Here is a 17,610-nt window from a genome sequence, read left to right as displayed (position 1 = left end):
CCAGTGTGATGCTGTGGTGAACAGGGCTAAAGCCATCATTAGACGAAGGAGCAGAGCCGTGAGTAGGATAGGGAGGTGACACAGCAGCAGTGAGACTGCTATTGGAATACTGCCTCCAGTGTTGGTGTCCTCCTTTGAAAAAGATGGTCCTAGAAATTGGAGCTGGGGCAGCAAAGAGCCACCAAATGTTCTGAGGGCTGGAGAAAAATGCCTTCTAGTGAGCTATTGAAAGAGCTCAACCTGTTTAGCTTATCAAAAGAAGATTGAAAGGTGACTTCACTGAAGTGTTGAAATGCCTTAATGGAGAGAAAATATTGGGTATTAAAGGGCTCTTTAATCGAACAGAGAAAGGCAGAACTAGACCCAATGGCTGGAAGGTGAAAAGAGACAAATTCCTATGACAAATAAGGCACAAATATTCAACAGCGAGGATGATTGACCACAGGAAGAAGCTACCATGGAAAGTGGTGGATTCTCCATCTCTTGATGTCATTTAATAAAGACTAGATGCCTTTCCGGAATGTGTTTGCCCCAAAAGTAGCTATTGTGGTAGAGAATGGCCTGTGATATGCAGGGGGTCAGATTAGATGCTCTAACGGTCTCTGCTGCCCATAAAGTCTACACATTTCTGAGAAACCGAGTGTAGCATTGGGAGCAGCCTCTGCTTATTAAACAATCAGTTTGTCAGCACCTGCAGGACAATTTGGTTCTTAGGACTAGTGAGCATGGACTTGTCAAGGACAAATCATTCGAGACCAATCCTAGCTCCTTCTTTGGCAGGGTTAGGGGCCTAGTGGAGGTGGGTAAACAGTAGATGTGATCTATCTTGGTGTTAATAAGGCTTTTGACACAGTCCCATAGGACATTCTCACAAGCAAACAGATGCTGCTTAGCACTGTCAGCGCAGCTTTTGCTGGGGGATTCTCCCAGCACTTTCCAATAGTGGGAAAGTATGAAATCCCCATTTGACTGCTGGGGACAGAGCCTAGAGGGGGCAGCAACTTACCCCAAGTCCCACAGGTCAATAGGAAACTAGCAATGGAACCCAGGAGTCCTGACTCCCAGTTCCCTGCTCCAATCACTCCAATGGAGCACACTCCCTCTCAAAGCAGGGGGACCGGACATGAGTGCCTGGTTGTAATTGCCAGCTGTGGGAGGGAGTGTGCAGCAGTGGTTAGTGAAGGGGCCTGGAAATAAGGACTGCTGGGTCTATTGGAGAGTGTCACTAGGAGCAGTGCATAAGATGAGGTGTCCTATCATGTTTACTCAGATCAGATTAGGACATAATAGAATGGCTGAAATAGTTTATTTTATTTGTATTGTATTATTTTGCAACTGTTAAGAGCAGCAACTACTTAGCTCAGACTGAAGCATCTTATCTAATTTTTGAGATCTAAGTGTCTCCTCTTTGAGTGCGACGAGACAATTTAACACATTGTGACAAAGAATTTTCATTGCCACTTGTTATGATTTCAAGAAACAAACTGGTTTAGTTTGAATAGGATTTTCGGTCAGAAACGGTTTCAATGAAATTTCCCCACCATCTCGATTCCTGGGCTCTATTTCTGCCTTTCGGGGGGAGGGGGGGGGGTTGCTGTCTGTTAGAACAGGAGTCTGATTTGGATAGGGATAGAGACCTCTTCAATGTTTTTAATGAAGTAAATACTAATGGGAATTGTGTGATCATGGGAGACTTTAACAGATATAGACTGGAGGACAAGTGCTATTAATATAATAGGGCTCAGATTTTCCTAGATGTGATAGCTGTTGGATTCCTTCACCAAGTAGTTGCTGAACCAACAAGAGGGGATGCCATTTTAGATTTGGTTTTGGTGAGTAGTGAGGATCTCTTAGAAGAAATGGTTGTAGGGGACAGCCTTGGTTTGAGCGATCATGAGCTAATTCAGTTTAAACTAAATGGAAGGGTAAACAAAAATAGATCTGTGACTAGGGTTTTTTTTCCAAAAGGGCTAACTTTAAAAAATTAAGGAAATTAGTTAGGGAAGTGGATTGGACTGAAGGACTTGTGGAACAGATGGATCAGACTGAACAGGTTCTAAACCTGTCGGAGGCTCTTACCTTCTAAACAGGGACGTCTGTTTTCTAGTAAAATCAGGAAAAAGAAAGGAGAAAACTCAAAAGAGGTTCCTCCTGGCGCTCACGTACGTGACCCCTAATACTCTCTCAGTCCTCAAAGAGAGACCTCGAGAAGGAGACTTGCTGAAGCAAAGCTACAGGGGACTCAGAGATTTCCCTGGCCCTGAGCCCCTGTCCTGCCTGGCTGATGTCAGCATCTCTCTGTGAGGTCACCACCTCCCCAGCACCTTTGACCAATAGTCTGAGGTCCTGCAAAAGGCCTTTGTGATGTCACTGTCACACCCACCCCTCCCCTGCAGTGCTAATGTCCTGCCACAGGGCAGACACTTTGGAGGTTTGAGCTACTCGCTGTGGATCACCCCGCTCAATGAGTGTTCATTCTAGGAAGCAAGCCGGCTAGACAGTAAAACAGCAGAGGCTGCTCCCAATGCTACAGTCGGTTTCTCAGAAATGAGTAGACTTTATGGGCAGAAGAGACAGTTAGAGCATCTAATCTGACCACCTGCATATCACAGGCCTTTCTGCACCATATGGGGCAGGCAGAGCTCTGCCTGGGCGCAGGGGGAATGGGATGGGGGTAGATCAGGGAAAGGGGGGAGGGAAATGGGTGTGAGGGAAAGAGCTCCTGTCCCAGATGAAGGAATTTGGGGGCAGAGGAAAGGACCCTGCTCCACAGAGAGGGGAGAGGGTTTCTGTGAGTGCCAGGGGGCTCCATTTCCCCTTCCACTAGCTCCCCATTTACAGAGAGCCAGAGCAGTACCTGCAGCAGAGAGCGGGAGTTGCTGGTGGCCTCAGAGGCACAGGCCCTGCAGCTCCTCGGGCACCTGGCGCAAGTGCCGTATGATACGGAGCTGGCGCATCACATTGGCCATGACGTCCTCCTGCTGCAAGGGAACGAGAACCTGTCTGAGACTCAGATGCCTCCGAGGAATCAGGGGGGATTAACAGCCCCTGGAACCAGCAGCATTTCCACCCAGCCCCTGCCCACCTCTGAGGGATGGATTTCCCCTCCTGACCCCCAGGATGGAATCTTGTTGTCCTTCCTAGTGACCTCCAGTGGCAACCCCCCTCCTTGTATGGGGAGCTCCTGCCACGTCCCCCTCAGTGCCCCTGACAGCTGTTCCACCTCCAATCCACAGCTCAAGTTCTCAGACCCCTTTCCTCCACCCCCACCCAGGTTGGGTAGGGAGGGGACTGTAGCGGGGGGGGCAGGAGGGATTCTGGCAGCAGTGAAGTGGGATGTGGGGAGGTTGAGACCTTTCCCCAAGTCACCCCAGCCACTAATGCTGAAGCCTCAGGATGGCAGCCCTGGTGAATGGGACGGATCGGCAGCCCCTGCTGACTAGGGATACCATACGTCCGGTTTTTCCCGGACATGTCCTGCTTTTCGGCAATCAAACCCCCGTCCGGGGGGAATTGCCGAAAAGCCAAACATGTCCGGGAAAATGCCGGCCGTGCACTTCCCCTCCCGCGGCTGCTCTGCTCCGCTCCTCTCCTCTCAGACTTTAAGAGCCGAGCTGCCCGAGCCAGCGCTACTGGCTTCGGGCAGCCGCCCACTGCCTCCGGACCCCGAGCCGCCGGCCAGGCACTTCCCTTCCCGGGCTCCAGCTGAGCTGCTCCGCTCCTCCCCTCTCAGACTTTAAGAGCCGAGCTGCCCGAGCCAGCACTACCGGCTTCGGGCAGCCCCTGCTGCCTCCGGACCCCGAGCCACGGGCAAGGCACTTCCCTTCCCGGTTCCAGCTGCTCTGCTCCGGCGGCTCGGGGGAAGCACCGGCCGGGGGCGCAGGGTCTGGGGGCTGCCCGGCAAACCGTGAAGCCGGTAGCGCTGGGGCAGCCCTTTCCCCATGGCTGGGAGTGGGAGGGAGGAGGGGGCGGAGTTAGGGCGGGGGGAAGGGGTGGAGTTGGGCGGGGCTAGGGGAGGGGAAATGGGTGGGGCCAGGGCCCGTGGAGGGTCCTCTTTTTTTATTTATTAGACATGGTAACCCTACTGCTCACTGAATCCTCCTGTTCTCTCCAGAACGGGTCCAGCCTTGCCAGCAGCAGGACAAGCGTCCCCTTCCCATGTGCCTCAGCCCTGCCTGGTCAGACGCCATCACCCGTCAGTCCTTGGCCTCCCAGGCTGCCAGTGATGGGAGCAACTCTGAGTGGTGGCTCGGGTGACACAGACACCAGACCACTAGGAATTGGGTGCGGCCCTGTGGGACAGGAGAGTCTCACAGAGGGCACTTGGGGGACTCTCCTGCCCTTCCCAAGAGCAATAGCACCCTGTCCTAAGAACATAAGTCTGGGATGAGGCAAAGCTTGTCATTAATTAGCCTGGCTAAAGAGCTGGGTGGAGCTGCTCCGGGGACAAGCTGGCTCGCTCCTGCTCATGGAGGTGAATTCATCTCCCTTCCCAGGAGCACCTGCTCTCCCTTTCATTCCCCACCAGGCAACTTGTGCCAGGCCAGCGAATGGCCACAGGATGGGAATGAGGCCTGGGCCCCGCCCCAATCTCCTGAGTCTAATGCAGCTGCTCACCTTGTCCCCCATCAGCTGCTGGGTTTCCCCCAGGAGGGAGTAGGTGACAGGGAGAGAGACACACACATGTTTGTCCTTCTGGTTGCAGGGCTTGTGTCCTTCCAATCCCATTGGTGGCTGCACAGTGGGCAGAGTCCTCGCTGCGTGCCCGGCCCAACAGAATTGCAGGGCGTGGTGTGGAACACAGAAAGAGATAGAGAGACTCATCCTCCAGCCGGGGTCAGTCTGAGAGAAATTGGCTGGGGTCCCAGTCTCACTCTTCTAGCGGGTGCCATTTCCCAGCTGGGTTCCTTACCCCACTGGTGCAGCAGCAGCTGGTAGAGCCGGTAAACCCCCTCCCTGGCCTGCCGGCTGATGTCCTTGGCTGGGTCACTGACGGACAGAGCTAGCTGTGCCATGTGGTGACCCATCCTGGGGAATTCCGCTGAGTTCTAATGGACGGGAGAGGGAGAGGGGACTCCATCAGCATTTTCCTGTCAGCTCCCAGTCCCCCCCGGGCCAGGACTCTCCTTCCCCTCAGCCCCTCTGCAGGAGATGCTAGAGCCAGACCCTTAATTTCCTCTGCCCCCAAGGAAGCCTGGAGCACAGGGCTGTGGGCAGGGCCCTCCATGAGGACTTGCTTCCCCAGCTGCTCCAGGATGACAGGGAGGCATGAACCTGGAGCACAGTCCCCTTAAAAGCCCAGAGTCACCACTTAACTAGGACAAGAAGAACTTGACTCAAGCCAGGCTCACTCTCTGCTCTGACTCTGCCTCCCCAAGAGGAACACTCCTAACCCACAGCCCCTGCAGCAGCAGATCCTACAGCCCGTCGGAGCCAGATCACCTACGCCTGGAGTCAGGAAGCTGGGGTCAGAGGTCACTTATGTCAAACTCAGGGAGGGTGATGGTGAATCTGAGCAGGGCCGTGCTGCTCTTAACAGCCCTGGCTCTCTCTCGCGGCACCCTGGACACGATCCAGTAGTTAATGTGCTGTGGGGAAAGGAGGCAGATCAGGATCAATGGGCAGGTGCACGTATTGTGGAAATGAGACACAGACACACACCCATCCCCAGGGGGCTGAGACATTGTGCGCAGGGTGGAATATCTGATTCATTGATTGCAGAGCTTTGGAAGGGGATTGTTGCCCGCAGGACGATTCTTGAATCCTGCAGGTCACAACTTGTCATTGTCTCTCTAGACTGGAACAATGTTCAGTGTCGGGGCTGGTCCCATCCTCCCTGCACTCCTGATTCCTGAACAATCCCCTCAGAAATCTCAGGGCCCGTCGGAGAGACGGGCTGATTCTCTGGGGCCCTCCTGTTTCTCTAGGAAGGAGCCTGTGACTCTTCTCTGAGGACCCTCTTCTGGATCTCCCAGGAGGGGTTCAGACTCTCACTCCCCAAGCCAGCCAGGGGCCCTGTGGTTAGTGCTCAACACAACCAGGCAGAGCTCTGGCTTGAAGTCCCAGCTCCTTCCTCTGTCCTTTAAGGAGGAAGGGCGTGACACTGCATTGCACTGACTGCCCTGACCAAGGATGCCCACTGGGGGCTCAGCTAGGAGGACAGACTGGAAAATGGATCTAAGAGTGAAGGTAAAATTGCCCCCACCCCTCTCATCGGGCTAACCTCCAAGATGTACTGGAGCCTGTCGGTGTCTGGGGACTCTGCCAGCAGGTTCCCCAGCATGGCGTCCAGGAGGTCTGGCAAGACCCCAGGCAGAACCTGAAAGCAAGGGAGAGCCATGGGTCAGAGTTAGGGAAAGCAACTGCCACAGGATGGGAAGTGGGGTCTCTGGGAAGCACTGGTGAGACCCCCAAACACATATCCTGGCCTCTCTCATTCACATCCCACTGCAGGCAATTAGCAAGGATTCATGGCAGGATGACAGCTGGCTCTTCAATCCATGACTTTAGCTGATCTACCTGCACTTGGGTGGTGTCCTTCTCCATGCCCAGGGTGAAGACGGCGTGCAGGGCAGCTCGGAGGAGGTGGGTCTCCAGCTCTGGCTCCAGGGCAGGTGTCATGGTGATGGCAAGAGAGAGGAGCCGGCATTAGACTGTGCAGTGTGGGGATAGGACTGGCACCAACATGCAGGTGAAACTGCAGGGAAATAGGCACAGGCTGGTGAGAATGGAAACTGAGGCACCGAGCCAGGGAATTACAAGGCCAAGGTTTCTCAGACAGACAGTGGCAGGGCAGGAATAGCACCTGTTCCCTGGACCCTGCTGCCCCTCCTGTATCTGATCCTGGGTGTGAGCCTCTCCCCAAAGCCGTTGCAATGTTACTGGAGTGAAAAGAACAGCCTAGCCAGGAGAGAGTGAACCTTCCCCCCACCTCTGCCAGAGGAGCCACCCTTGGGCGGTGACCTGGGAGTGGGAGGGGCCGTGACTCCCAGCCCTGGGCCTGAGCAGCACTGGGGTTAGGGGAACCGGGCCGGAGGGTCTCGGTACCTGAGGTTGCCCACAGCAATCAGGGAGTTAGCGAGGACGGCGCCGGGTGGAGAGTTATCAGGCAGCTCCTCAATGAGCTCCTGTGAGACCCAACAGAGACAAAGGAGCGTGTGAGATTCGGGCCACACTGACACTTCTCAGTGAGGAGATTACACAGACAGGGCCCCACACAGCCAGCAGGATCCCCCCACCTACCCCCCGCTCCTCCGATTCCTGCCCAATAGTGACCACTCTCCGAATTTCTCCCGTCTCTTCTCCCCAGTCTTCAGCCCCAGCAATCCCTGCCCTCTGCTGCCCCTCCAGCACCAACAATCCCCCATCCCTTGGCCTGGGGAGACCCCTGCCCCTCCCATGTCTCTGTCTTTCCTCCAGCTGCTCGGCACCATGTCTCGCTCACCACAATCCTCTCCGCCACAGCCGCCTTGCAGCAGTGCGGCTCCACTGTGTCCTGCCCTCTCTGCTGTGCAGCGAGACGCGGGGTGGATGGCGTGCAGGAACACGAACTGCTGGGCCTCCTCCTGCACCCACCAGGAGTGGGGTTAGGGGAGAGAGAGCCAGTTAGCCAGGGACCTCCCTGCCCCCACACAGCAGCTGCAGGACTCAGGCCTGAATGGGGGATAGTGGGGACCCGCCCATTGTCCAAATCACCCACCACTCCACCACAAGCAGGGTCAGAAACTGGGACAGTGCCTGTGGGGGGAGGAGACCCGGCTGGTGTGTGACAGACACCCCCACCTCTGGGGTCCCAGATCAGGGAGGAGAAAGGTCCCCATTAGGGCTGGTGGATCATCAGGGACAAGACCCTCTGGAGGGGGTCAGGTGCTGGGAAGGGGCAGGACAGTCTCGGTTCCAGCACAGCTGGGGTACGTTTGTATCTTTTCTCCGCCTTGGAGCTGCTCTCGGCTGTTATTGAGAGCAGCCTCCTCTGTGGCCACGTCCACCCATTCCTCCTCCTCGTCCCCTGAGTCCCTGGCAGTCCCTGCACCAGGGAGAGAAGGGGACAGGGTGATGCCTGCTGCCATTTGGGGGAAGGACAGGGGCACAGTGGGGCAATGTGTCCCCTTCCCACCTCCGGGACCCAGGGCAGATCGGGCCCCACACTCCCCCCTCTCAGTGATGCCTTCAGCCCCCAACTCCTTCAGGAGCCCATAGCAAAGAGACCCCCCCACGCTGTGCTGGACTCCCTGGGAGGTGCCTCCCCCCAACTGGAGCACCAAGGACCAAAGTGGCAGCATCTAGTGTCAGTGGGGTTCATGTGGCTCAAGCCAGACCCCTGGGCTGGGGACCCGCCCCCATAGCACTGATCGAGGGCCTGGGCCCAGGGTGTTCACAGCCCCGCCCTCACTTCTCTCTGAGCCCAGCCTGACTCCTCACCTAGAACAAAGCAGCGGCGCCCATCAGCCTCGCTGCTGCCTGAGTCCCAGGCACTGGTGCTGTCCCATGGGGAGCGGGCCGAGCTGCTGGTGGTGGGACAGGGATCCTCCACCTCCTGCCCTGGGGAGGCTGGAAGGTCCTCACTGACCGGGCAGGGCGATGCCTCCTGCTGGGAATCAGGACTGGGCTCCTGGGGCTGCTGCTGCCCACACAACATGCCCCAGAGTCACCCTGCCCGGCTCCCCTCCTGCGCTGGGTCCTGCCTGCCCAGCCGCAGCCTGGCCCAGCTCCATTTCGACCTGGCCTCTCCCACCTCGGCGCCTGCGCTGGGAGCGGGTTTTCTCCGCCAGAAGGCTGGGCACTTCCACCTCCTGGCCTGGCCGGGAGCTCCTTCCCCGCCAGTGGGGACGGAGGAGCCGCTCTGCTCCTGGGGAAGATGGCAGCTGCTTCCCTCAGGCTCTGGGGCCACCTGCAGAGCCTTCTTCTTGAATATCCTCAGGAGCCTGGCCATCCTGGAACCGAGCGGGGAGCGGGCGTGAGTCTGGGGTCAAGGCAGCCTCTCACTAACCAGCCTGTTTGGTCCCTCCCCATCCCTGCCCCAGCCAGAGCAGCTCCTCCTCCCCCACAGGGGTGCATGTAATGCAATCTACACGCACTGGCAGGAGTTCATTGCATGATCTGCTTCCTGCTGTTTGGTTCTGGGCTGTTGGAGTACGGGCTTGCAACCATCTGTGCACACATATTATACTAATTGCATCTAGACCACATCTCCCTAGTTTGTTTGTGAGAATGTCCTTATTAACAGCAAGATGGATCACATCTACTGTTTACCCACCTCCACTAGGCCCGTAACCCTGCCAAAGAAGGAGCTAGGATTGGTTTGGAATGATTTGTTCTTGACAAGTCCATGCTCACTAGTCCTAAGAACCAAATTGTCCTGTAGGTGCTGACAAACTGGTTGTTTAATAGGGAGTTCCAGTATCTTTCCAGGTATGTTAATGGATGGGAAGACGGACTTTTTCAGGGATCTCTGACGAGAACTGGGGCACAGCACTTAGTTTGTTGAGGCCATAAAATGGAGACAGGCACCTCTTCTCTCCTCCCAGCACCCCAGATACCTAAAAAGGTGGGACTCACATCCCTCAATGGGCTTTAAAAAAGACAATGGTTACAATGTGGCCCCGACCATTTCTGGTTTCTGCAGACTAGATGTTTTAGCAAAGTTTAGAATTCCTTGGTGCTCAACACCGTGAAACTCCCCTTTCTCCTTCACAAAGGGCTTTAACGCCCCTTATCTCACCCAGGCTCTCGACTGCCCAAAGTTGGAGAATTGTCCCTGTTCCCATTGCAGAGCACCCCCCACGACACACACACAGAGTCCTCCTGGTGGTGGGAGGGGAACAGAGGAAAGGACAGAAGATGTAAGAGATGAAGAGAAAGGAGGGAGGGATGGAGGAAAAGGTAAAACGAAAAGGACAAACCCTAATGTCCCCAGTGATTCTAAGGGACAAAATCCCAGGTGGGGAATAAAATTCGACCACCTTAAGCTAGTGTTTTCCATGCCTAGAATTCAGCTGGCGCCAGATGCATAAGACTGAACAGGTTCCAAACCTCTCGGAGGCTCTTACCTTCTAAACAGGAACGTCTGTTTTCTAGTAAAATCAGGAAACACAAAAGAGAAAACTCAAAAGAGGTTCCTCCTGGCGCTCATATACATGAACCTAAATACTCTCTCAGTCCTCAAAGAGAGAGACCTCGAGAAGGAGACTTGCTGAAGCAAAGCTACAGGGGACTCTGAGGTTTCCCTGGCCCTGCGCCCCTGTCCTGCCTGGCTGATGTCAGCATCTCTCTGTGAGGTCACCACCTCCCCAGCACCTTTGACCAATAGGCTGAGGTGGTGCAAAAGGCCTTTGTGATGTCACTGCCACACCCACCCCTCCCCTGCAGTGCTAATGTTCTGCCACAGGGCAGACACTTTGGAGGTTTGAGCTACTCCCTGTGGATCACCCCGCTCAATGAGTGTTCATTCTAGGAAGGAAGCCGGCTAGACAGTAAAACATCACAAGCTGCTCCCAATACTACACTCGGTTTCTCAGAAATGAATAGACTTTATGGGCAGAAGAGACAGTTAGAGCATCTAATCTGACCCCCTGCATATCACAGGCCTCCTGTCTACCACAATAGCTACTTTTGGGGTAAACACATTCCAGAAAGGCATCTAGTCTTTATTAAATGACATCAAGAGACGGAGAATCCACTACTTTCCTTGGTAGCTTCTTCCTGTGGTCAATCATCCTCGCTGTTGAATATTTGTGCCTTATTTGTCATAGGAATTTGTCTCTTTTCACCTTCCAGCCATTCCCAAACCTCAGCCAGTATTTGTAGGTGACAAATCTCATGAATTGTCACAGATTGCGGTGTTACTAGAGGAGGTTTTGGTATTAACTGATAAGTCACTGGGACCAGATGGCATTCACCCAAGAGTTCTGAAAGAACTCAGATGTGAAATTGCGGAACTACTAATTATGGTTTGTAACTTGTCCTTTAAATCAGCTTCTGTATCCATGACTGGAAGATAGCTAATGTAACGCCAATATTTAAAAAGGGCACTATTGGTGATCCCGGCAATTACGGACCAGTAAGTCTAATGTCAGTACCGGGCAAATTAGTTGAAACAATTGTAAAGAATAAAATTGTCAGACACATAGAAGAACATAAATTGTAGGGCAAAAGTCAACATAGTTTAGGTAAAGGGAAATCGTGTCTTACTAATCTATTAGAGTTCTTTGAAGGGGTCAACAAACATGTGGACAAGGGGGATCCAGTGGACATAGTGTACTTAGATTTCCAGAAAGCATTTGACAAGGTCCCTCACCAAAGGGTCTTATGTAAATTAAGTTGTCATGGGATAAGAGGGAAGATCCTTTCATGGATTGAGAACTGGTTAAAAGACAGGGAACAAAGGGTAGGAATAAATGGTAAATTTTCAGAATGGAGAGGGGTAACTAGTGGTGTTCCCCAAGGGTCAGTCCTAGGACCAATGCTATTCAACTTATTCATAAATGATCTGGAGAAAGGGGTAAAAAGTCAGGTGGCAAAGTTTGCAGATGATACTAAAGTGCTCAAGATAGTTAAGACCAAAGCAGACTGTGAAGAACTTCAAAAAGAGCTCACAAAACTAAGTGATTGGGCAACAAAATGGCAAATAAAATTTAATGTGGACAACGTAAAGTAATGCACATTGGGAAAAATAACCCCAACTATACATACAATATGATGGGGGCTAATTTAGCTACAACGAATCAGGAAAAAGATCTTGGAGTCATCGTGGATAGTTCTCTGAAGACTTCCACGCAGTGTGCAGCGGCAGTCAAAAAAGCAAACAGGATGTTAGGAATCATTAAAAAGGGGATAGAGAATGAGACGGAGAATATCTTATTGCCCTTATATAAATCCATGGTACACCCACATCTTGAATACTGTGTACAGATGTGGTCTCCTCATCTCAAAAAAGATATACTGGCATTAGAAAAGGTTCAGAGAAGGGCAATTAAAATGATTAGAGGTTTGGAAGGGGTCCCATATGAGGAGAGATTAAAGAGGCTAGGACTTTTCAGCTTGGAAAAGAGGAGACTATGGGGGGATATAATAGAGGTATATGGAATCATGAGTGATGTGGAGAAAGTGAATAAGGAAAAGTTATTTACTTGTTCCCATAATATAAGAACTCCACTAGTAACCTCCCTCCAGCCTGACAGTTCACCTTTCAGTACGACCCGTTGTAGTCTCCCCTTTAACCAGTTCCTTATCCACCTTTCAATTTTCATATTGATCCTCATCTTTTCCAATTTAGCTAATAATTCCCCTTGTGGAACCGTATCAAATGCCTTACTGAAATCGAGGTAAATTAGATCCACTGTGTTTCCTTTGTCTAAAAAATCTGTTACCTTCTCAAAGAAGGAGATCAGGTTGGTTTGGCACGATCTACCTTTTGTAAAGCCATGTTGTATTTTGTCCCAATTACCATTGACCTCAATGTCCTTAACTACTTTCTCCTTCAAAACATTTTCTGAGACCTTGCATACTACATATGTCAAACTAACAGGCCTGTAGTTACCCGGATCACGTTTTTTCCCTTTCTTAAAGCTAGGAACTTTGTTAGCAATTCTCCAGTCATACGGTACAACCCCTGAGTTTACAGATTTATTAAAAATTCTTGCTAATGGGTTTGCAATTTCATGTGCCAGTTCTTTTAATATTCTTGGATGAAGATTATCTGGGCCCCCCGATTTAGTCCCATTAAGCTGTTCGAGTTTGGCTTCTAACTCAGATGTGGTAATATCTACCTCCATATCCTCATTCCCATTTGTCATCCTACCATTATCCCTAAGCTCCTCATTAGCCTCTGAAAGACTGAGGCAAAGTATTTGTTTAGACATTGGGCCATGCCTAGATTATCCTTAACCTCCACTCCATCCTCAGTGTTTAGTGGTCCCACTTCTTCTTTATTTATTTTCTTATGATTTATATGGCTATAAAACCTTTTACTATTGGTTTGAATTCCCTTTGCAAGGTCCAACTGTACATGGCTTTCGGCCTTTCTCACTTTTTCCCTACATGTTCTGACCTCAGTAAGGTAGCTTTCCTTGCTGATCACTCCCATCTTCCACTCCTTGTAAGCTTTCTGCTTTTTCTTAATCATCTCTCTGAAATGTTTGCTCATCCAACTTGGTCTACAACTCCTGCCTATGAATTTTCCCCCCTTTCTTGGGATGCAGGCTTCTGATAGTTTCTGCAACTTTGACTTGAAGTAATTCCAGGCCTTCTCCGCCTTTAGATCCACAAGTCCTTCAGTCCAATCCACTTCCCTATCTAATTTCCTTAATTTTTTAAAGTTAGCCCTTTTGAAATCAAAAACCCTAATCACAGATCTATTTTTGTTTACCCTTCCATTTAGTTTAAACTGAATTAGCTCATGATCGCTCAAACAAAGGCTGTCCCCTACAACCATTTCTTCTAAGAGATCCTCACTACCCACACCAAATCTAAAATGGTATCCCCTCTTGTTGGTTCTTCAACTACTTGGTGAAGGAATCCATCAGCTATCACATCTAGGAAAATCTGAGCCCTATTATATTACTAGCACTTGTCCTCCAGTCTATATCTGGGAAGTTAAAATCTCCCATGATCACACAATTCCCATTAGTATTTACTTCATTAAAAACATTGAAGAGGTCTCTATCCCTATCCAAATCAGACTCCTGTTCTAACAGACAGCAAACCCCCCAAAGACAGGGATAGAGCCCAGGAATCGAGATGGTGGGGAAATTTCATTGAAACCGTTTCTGTCCGAAAATCCCATTCAAACTAAACCAGTTTCTTTCTTGAAATCATATCAAGTGGCATGAAAATTCTTTGCAAAAATATTTTGTTGCAAAACAAAAGCATCTTCTGTGTCACAAAAAGAACAGGAGTACGTGTTTGTCTCGTCGCACACAAAGAGGAGACACTTAGATCTCAAAAATTAGATAAGATGTTTCAGTCTGAGCTAAATAGTTGCTGCTCTTAACAATTGCAACATAATAAAATACAAATAAAATAGACTATTTCAGCCATTCTATTATGTCATAATCTGATCTGAGTAAACATGATAGGACACCTCATCTTATGCACTGCTCCTAGTGACACTCTCCAATAGATCCCCATCCTCCACCTGTCGGGAGATAGGTAGGAGCGGATTGTTATCCCTACTTGAAAGAGGGAGAAGCTAAGGCTGAGAAAGGAGAATTGACTTGTCTTAGGTCACACAGCCAGTCCGTGGCAGAGTTGGGAATAGGACCCAAGAGCCCTGATTTTCAAACTAACGATCGGATCTTGAATTTCAGACATTGAATGACCTGAATAAAGTGCTCTCAAGTGAGTTCCAGACCAGCAAGAGTTCATAGTAATTATTCAGCAAGTATTTTAGGAGAACTGGAATGGTAGAGAAAATAATGAACTGCAGAGAAGCAGCAAAATTTGTCGAACATATGACGGGTTATGACTATTTACTTGGTCTTAAAAGAAAACAACAGGGACCTGAGTCTCCTCCCTGTCAATAACGCCGTGCTCAGCCAATCAGGGTAGAGACCGAGGGGCGGGAGGATGAGGGTTCTCACCAGAGAGCCCAAAGGATGGCCCAGGTCACCGCTGGGGATCACTGTCTGAGCACTATTTCAGCCCCACATTTTTCGGTGGACCTCCCACAATGGGAGTTGTAGAGCAACCCCCACGACACACACACACCTCTCCTGGGGAACAGACAAAAGAAGTAAGAGATGAAGAGAAAGGAGGGAGGGATGGAGGAAAAGGTAAAAGAAAAAGGACGAACCTTAATGTCCCCAGAGATTCTAAGGGACAAAATCCCAGATGGGGAATAAAATTTGGCCACCTTAAGCTAGTGTTTTCCATGCCTAAAATTCAGATGGCGCCAGATGCATCAGACTGAACAGGTTCCAAACCTCTCAGAGGCTCTTACCTTCTAAACAGGGACGTCTGTTTTCTAGTGAAATCAGGAAAAAGAAAGGAGAAAACTCAAAAGAGGTTCCTCCTGGTGCTCACGTACGTGACCCCTAATACTCTCTCAGACCTCAAAGAGAGATCTCGAGAAGGAGACTTGCTGAAGCAAAGCCACAGGGGTCTCTGAGGTTTCCCTGGCCCTGCGCCCCTGTCCTGCCTGGCTGATGTCAGCATCCCTCTGTGAGGTCACCACCTCCCCTACACCTTTGGCCAATAGGCTGAGGTCGTGCAAAAGGCCTTTGTGATGTCACTGCCACACCCACCCCTCCCCTGCAGTGCTAATGTCCTGCCACAGGGCAGACACTTTGGAGGTTTGAGCTACTCCCTGTGGATCACCCCGCTCAATGAGTGTTCATTCTAGGAAGTAAGCCGGCTAGACAGTAAAACATCACAAGCTGCTCCCAATGCTACAGTCGGTTTCTCAGAAATGAGTAGACTTTATGGGCAGAAGAGACAGTTAGAGCATCTAATCTGACCCCCTGCATATCACAGGCCTCCTGTCTACCACAATAGCTACTTTTGGGGCAAACACATTCCAGAAAGGCATCTAGTCTTTATTAATGACGTCAAGAGATGGAGAATCCACTACTTTCCTTGGTAGCTTCTTCCTGTGTTCAATCATCCTCGCTGTTGAATATTTGTGCCTTATTTGTCATAGGAATTTGTCTCTTTTCACCTTCCAGCCATTGGGTCTAGTTCTGCCTTTCTCTGCTCGATTAAAGAGCCCTTTAATACCCAATATTTTCTCTCCATTAAGGCACTTCAACACTTCAGTGCAGTCACCTTTCAATCTTCTTTTGATAAGCTAAACAGGTTGAGCTCTTTCAATAGCTCACTAGAAGGCATTTTTCTCCAGCCCTCAGAACATTTGGTGGCTCTTTGCTGCCCAGCTCCAATTTCTAGGACCATCTTTTTCAAAGGAGGACATCAACACTGGAGGCAGTATTCCAATAGCAGTCTCACTGCTGCTGTGTCACCTCCCTATCCTACTCACGGCTCTGCTCCTACGTCTAATGATGGCTTTAGCCCTGTTCACCACAGCATCACACTGGGAGCTCATGTTGAATGGCTTTTCCACTCTGGCCCCTAAATCCATTTCAGAGTCACTGCTTTCCTGGATACACGTCCCCCTTCTGGAGGTGTGGCCGGCGTGCCTTGTTGCCACGCATAGAACCTTGCATTGGGCTCTGCTCAAACTTGTTTTCTTTGAATGGGTCCAGCTGGCTGAATGAGCCAGATCGCTCTGTATCACTGCCCTCTCCCCATCAGTAATTACCACTCTGCCTGTATTTTGTCACCCCCCCAATCTTATCTGCAGTGATTGTATGTTTTCTCCCAATTCATTGATAAAAATTATTTTTAAAAATTAGTCCTTGAGAGCTTCTTCAGACCCTTAGTACCCAGGACCTGCTCCCCACATCACAGTGAGAAATGCTGTCCAGCCCTGCTGGTACATAGGGGATAAGCACAGAACAAACGTACCTTTAGGAGCTGTGTTGTCCATAGGCTCTGAACAACATGTGGGGGTCAGCAGATTACAAACGCACGACAGACCTGTAGTGTCGACAGGTCCCAACTTTGTCTCAGTTTCCCACCCTGTAAAATGGGGAGAACAAACAAAACCTTGATTAGCTCCATTTGATAGCTGGGGAAAACGAGGCACCCAGCGGTGCAGAGACTCGCTCATGGTCCCAAAGCCAGGAATAGAAAACAGCAGATCTGATAGCCAGGCCTGGGACCTAACCCTGGTTTTCCTGGCCTTGCTGCTCTAAGTTTAGTCACAGCCTCCATGTCTTTTCCCCCGTGTCCCTTAACCCCACGTCACTGCAGAAGAGAGATTTTCTGGTAGCCAGCTGGCTCTCCTGCATGTGGATGTCGTTCCAAAAGACGTGCTCTGGCTCAGTCCCATGCTATGGTTGGCTGAAGGAACCACTTGGTCACATTCTAGCCCTGAGTTATACAGGAGGGGCGACTAGATGCACATAATGGTCCTTTCTGACCTGAACCTCTATCAATCGCTACATTTTCTGCTGCTAGGAAGAGAACTCTGGACCTATTTTCTCTCATTCACTTTCAGTCGGAATAATTTCAATCCAGGCCAAAGGATTTCCTCTTCCATTGTGTCTTCAGCACCTTTGGGAGCAACCAGTTACTGTTACCCACAGGTTACCAGTTTCAACCTGTCCCTGGTTGAGATGGCCAGGAAAGGGGTTGGAGCTCAACTGCACCTGGCCCAGGTGATGCAGCTCCCTAGGGTGAAGGGAATAAGTGTGGGGGTCACGTGACAAGACGCAGCCTGTGACTAGGACCCAGGCCTGCTGAGAGATAGAAGGGCAGCCTGTGCTCAGCCAGGAGAGAGACCCCAAGGGAAGCAGGCATGGGAGGGGCTTGGAGAGTCCTTTAAAGGTCAGGGACAAGCTGGGAAGGGGCCAGGCTGAGCACTAAGGACAAGGCCCTAGGAGGGAAAGACAGGGAAGTTTAGGAGATGGGGCACATAGTCCAGTTGGTTTCGGCTCCCAGGACCAGACACCCAGAGGTGAAGGTGATTGTCGGGGCTTCTGTCCTTCTTCCCCAGTGTAGATTTGATAGTGGAGAAGACTGATGCCGTAAGGGGGAAGTGAGTTACCCCAA

The 17,610-nt window shown here is 50.9% G+C and overlaps 1 protein-coding gene across 2 annotated transcripts in view; it reads right to left on the bottom strand.

The window, feature by feature from the left end:
- Window positions 1–4,012: 4,012 nt before the first annotated feature.
- LOC135974464 (maestro heat-like repeat-containing protein family member 1) overlaps window positions 4,013–17,610 on the bottom strand; it is a 936,803-nt gene continuing 923,205 nt past the window's right edge. The window contains exons 1-2 of one of the 2 annotated variants that reach the window (XR_010591722.1): window positions 6,224–6,322; window positions 4,013–5,588 (exon numbers count right to left, since the gene is read on the bottom strand). Coding sequence is in view for 1 of the 2 variants with exons in the window: in XM_065562659.1 (XP_065418731.1) it covers window positions 5,469–5,588 (120 nt within the window). In the remaining variant the exon portion in view is untranslated. Of the gene's footprint in view, window positions 5,589–6,223; window positions 6,323–17,610 lie in introns of those variants that run through there. The other variant, XM_065562659.1, reaches the window with a different exon arrangement.

The sequence above is a fragment of the Chrysemys picta genome, chromosome 12 (genome assembly GCF_011386835.1).
Source record: "Chrysemys picta bellii isolate R12L10 chromosome 12, ASM1138683v2, whole genome shotgun sequence".
Taxonomy (NCBI): domain Eukaryota; kingdom Metazoa; phylum Chordata; order Testudines; family Emydidae; genus Chrysemys; species Chrysemys picta.
This window is presented reverse-complemented; position numbering and strand designations above follow the sequence as displayed.